The sequence below is a fragment of the Urtica dioica genome, chromosome 9 (assembly GCF_054948205.1).
Source record: "Urtica dioica subsp. dioica isolate 48M chromosome 9, U.dioica_male_clone48M_v1_H2, whole genome shotgun sequence".
Taxonomy (NCBI): Eukaryota; Viridiplantae; Streptophyta; class Magnoliopsida; order Rosales; family Urticaceae; genus Urtica; species Urtica dioica.
Window position 1 is genome coordinate 18,679,343 of NC_142764.1, and position 4,596 is coordinate 18,683,938.

At 34.4% G+C, this 4,596-nt stretch overlaps 1 protein-coding gene across 1 annotated transcript; it reads left to right on the forward strand.

Annotated features, from left to right (window-relative positions):
- The first annotated feature begins 423 nt into the window (after positions 1 to 423).
- On the forward strand, positions 424 to 2,252 carry LOC149385484 (Homeodomain-like superfamily protein). Its single transcript, XM_089626643.1, has 2 exons — positions 424 to 883; positions 1,362 to 2,252. Exons 1-2 carry the CDS (start codon positions 615 to 617, stop codon positions 2,089 to 2,091), a joined length of 999 nt encoding a protein of 332 aa, XP_089482769.1. The 5' UTR covers positions 424 to 614; the 3' UTR covers positions 2,092 to 2,252.
- The last annotated feature ends 2,344 nt before the right edge of the window (positions 2,253 to 4,596 follow it).

Genomic DNA, 4,596 nt, shown 5'->3' on the forward strand with positions numbered 1-4,596 from the left:
TAATTTGGAGAAATGGACAGCAATAATATAATTTATTTGTCACTTATCAAAAATCAACCGAAACTTAAATATTGACATATTTAATACAAATCGGTCATGAACTGCAACTAGTTCGTGACTAATGTGTCACAAAATCAACCCGGTTCGTGATCGATTTGGTATCAAATCTGTCAAGACTAAATGAATAACGACAAATTATCTCTTATTTTATTTTATTCAGACAAATATAAAAAGATTACAACCCATTTTCCCTTATTTTGTTCAGACGTATATAAAAATATAAAGTCGTAGTACTATCAATTGGCTATTTTGCTATACCTAATGAAATTATGGCTGTTTTGCAAAAGTCATAGTTTAAATCGACTATTTCATACCATTTTTCCAAATATAAACCCAATTTTACCACCCACATTTATTTTTCACCAGACTGTTTTCCCTTTCCTCAAACCTTCGGTCTTCTCAGTCACTCCCTCTCACCTCTCGGTTATGAATTTCCCCTTTTATTAATTATTAATAATACAAAAAAAAAAAAAAAAAAAAAAAAAAAAAAACTTTTCATTTTACATTTTAAAATTTAATCTTTTTACCACCACACCTTTTCGATTTTTACAGGAATGGACATCACAAGTCTCACCGGCGACCGGCAAATTCTGAGCTCCGTCGAATTCGCCGAAACCCTAACCCCTTTTCCAGAGCCCACAGACCTGGTCTATGCGGACTTAATTCCTCCGCCGGAGGCTCCCAATCGCCGCCTCTCATCGCCGCCGCACAAACTTCGACCGATTCGCTGCAGCGCTAGGTCACCTGCGGCGGATGGAAATCGAATCGAGGCCGGCTCGTTCGTCGAAGGTTGGGAAGCAAACGGCGCAGAGAGCGAGTCTAGGTGTGTAGTTTTACTTTGTTTATTCAAGAGAAGAAGAAATGATTTTTTGAATCTTCTACTTTGACTTTAAAATTTTATAATTGCTCTGTATTCTGTAAACTGCTTTGAGTATTGTTGATATTTGTTTGATTTTCGAGATTCTCGTGAATAAATAAATAAATAAAACCTCACTTTTTGGTTTTGTCTTGTCTATCATAATTCAAGACCGTGATTCTTCGTTTGGCTTTGTATGTTCAACTTGTAGGATAAGCGAATTACATAGTATATTTAAAGGTGAAGGTGACTCTGAAAAATACATGCAAATGATAAACAAACAAGTATTCATTTCTGTGCATTGCATAACTTGTTACTCCGTTTCAGTTCTTGGCAAGCTTGATAGCGTTAGGCAAATTTAACAAGTCGTGGTATTGTGATAGTCAAAAGGCTTTTTTTGAAGTGTGAGGATTGAATTTTAACAAATCTGAATCGCTCGCTGCAGATTCTTCTCTGACCTCAGCTTGTCCTCCGACTCGGCAAACTCAGAAGAAGAAGAAGAACCCATGAAGCGGAAGAGGAAGAGGAAGTCGAGGAGCGTGGGTCGTTTCCTCGAGAAGATGGTGAAGAAAGTGATCGAGAAGCAAGAGAGACTGCACAGCGAGTTGATAGAGACGGTAGAGAAAATCGAGAAGGAGAGGATAAGGAGAGAGGAAGCGTGGAGAGAGACTGAGACAGAGAGGCTAAAAAAGGACGAGGCTTTAAGAGCCCAAGAGACTTCTCGGAGCCTAGCCCTAGTCTCGTTTCTCAAGAACTTGACAGGCGATGAGATTCAAGTCCCGAGTGACGAGAATTGGGTCGAGGCCGAAGCCCAAACCTACGGCCTGGGAAACAGAAGATGGCCCGAAGCCGAAGTTCAGGCGCTGATAACTCTCCGAGCGGCTCTGGAGCATAAGTTTTGTGGGATTGGCTCGAAACGGTCGATATGGGACGAGATTTCTGCGGGAATGGCTTCCAGGGGATTCGCACGGTCCGCGAAGAAGTGCAAAGAGAAATGGGAAAACATGAACAAGTACTTTAGAAGGTTGACGGAAAATGGGAAGAAGCGGTCGAGCGAGAAAACTTGTCCGTATTTTCACAAGCTGGATTTGCTGTATAGAAGTGGACTTATGAATCCGGGTCTTGGCGACGATGTCAAGAGCGGAAGAGATTCCGAGTCTCCCGAGACTGGCTGAGACCTTCCTCTCGAATCCATGGCATCTGAGAGTATCAGATAGGCTTGGCTTCTTGTTATATTTTTTTTTCATATATAGGTATCTTTAATCATGGAGTGTTTTGGTAGAGCAGTCTAGCCAGTCATACTCTTACTTTTCAACAATGACAATAAGATTTCATCCCGGGATGTAGTGTAGCTTTATAGGTGAAAACTTGGTAATGCGCTTGTTAACATGCTAAGAACTGTTTTTAACTGCAGTTTGGGATTACCATTCCGAACAAAAGTGATTCTGTCATGAATGGGTTCATTTTACTAACATTCCGGCAAATGGTACAAAAGTCTACTAAAATTTTACAAATTTAAAACTAACTCGCTAAAACTAAGAGATATGTTAAATAGTCAACCATTTGTAAATTTAAAGTAAATAGCGATTAAAGTGATGTGGCATCTCATAGACGTTTTGGGCTTTTCAGAATTGTCTTTTGTGTATTTTATATTTTTATTTGAATATTTTGGGTAGTTATATGCGTTTAAATTTTGAAATCAATTATTCAATTGACTTAATCGTGTTAAGTGTCATTATTTTCAAAAATATAGTCAGTAGTTATTTTTACAAAATTTCGTGGACTCTTGAAATCGAGTACATGTACTTGTCTTATTTGTGTCAAAAATATACATAGCAGTTACTTTTTCTATTGTTACTCCTTAAATTCGCACCGCTACCTAGCTATGTATCGAGCTACTGAGGTATCGTGAACATCATAAGGAAAGAACTCACGAATATTTGTGTAAAATAGCCACCCATTCACATGAAACAAATTAATGTTAACAAATTAGCCACCCATTCACCAATATTTGTGCAAATTACTTGAATATCCTTATATTATATGAGACCTCTAATTTATTTTAGTTCATACCAAATTAATGTTAACTTCCTTAATCGTTTGAAATAAAAAAATGTAGTATAAAATGCACAATCCTACAATCACTTATATAGATAAAACAGGTAAACGAAATAGCTAAATTTTTTTATATAGTTAATGCAAATATTAGAGTTTTAACATACATCATCCTCTTATATTAAAGAATGTTAAAATAAAATAAAAATAAATAAAAAAGCTTACTTTTGAATATTTGTTATCAATGGTGGAGAGCCTTTACCATTACCGTGTGAGAATGAAGAGAAACGGAGGGTTTGGAAGAGAAAGAGCCACTTTACATATATTAATCAACAATTTTACAAAATTACCACTAACTAAGAGGATATTATTGTAATTTGAATAAAAATTACTTTGTATATTGTACAATCCGTCAAATGTGGAGGGATAATTTTTTGGTGATCCCAATAATATGAATCCATCCATCCGTCCTCCTCTTTTTTTCCTTCCCCCTTCTTTACCAAACTTGATATAATAAATTCATCCCTTATAATCTCTTTATCTATTTACATCCCTCCTATAATCCATCATAACAAACACTAGGGGTGTTCATCAAAACCGCCAAACCGAACAACCTGATCATCCAAACCAAACCGCACTATTTTTTAAACCGTCCAATTAAAATCCGATGAAATTTGGGTTGTAACCAACCCAAACCGCAATTGTTTCAGGTTGGTTTGATTTTTTATAGTCGTGAGATTGAGTTGAACCAAACCAACCCGATAGAGTTAATTATTTAATTTTTGTAAGATTGCAAATATTTTATATGTACTACTGTTAAAAAATAATATTTTTTTTAATAATATTATAATTAAATAAAAAATACTCAGTATTATACTTTTATTATTTACGACTACATGAAAACTTGGTAATTAAAAATATGCGTAATTTTTATTTTAATACGTAATTTTTTTAAAGATAAGTAAAATTTTAATTTTATTTGATAAAACGTTCTAGATATAATATATGTATATGATTTTCATTCGAATTATAAAGTTATTTGTCGAGAATTATAATCCGAAAAAACCAACCCGATTATTTTCGGGTTGGTTTGGTTTGATTTTACCTTTTAATCGGGTTGATTTGAGTTTTAAAATTAAAAAATTAGTTGTACCAGTTCAGATTGGTAGAACATGAAAAAACCGACTAATCCAACCAAATTAAACCCCTACCAAACACAACCTAGAAGTGAAGGATTGAAAAATTGTAATATGGAAATTACGTGTTTAAAAGTATTTAAGTAAAATAGCACATATATTTATTAAGATTTCATTTCTATTTCTAACACATATATTTATTTACACTAAATATCACATATACTTTATGAAACTTCCTAATACTTCTCACCGTATTCTTTTTACCAAAATATTTAGAATAATGTAATTGTTTTTCAATTTGAAAGTGAACTATTATTTTACCATCATACACTTGCATCTTTCCCGTCCCTATCATATTCAGAGGGGACCAAGGGTTAAAAAAATAAAATAAAAATAAAGAGAAAATCAAATTAACTCTAAAGGGAACATCCCCTTCAGCCAATCCCATAAATTCTTTGAAATTTGAAAAAGCTTTATGGAGGAGTTCAG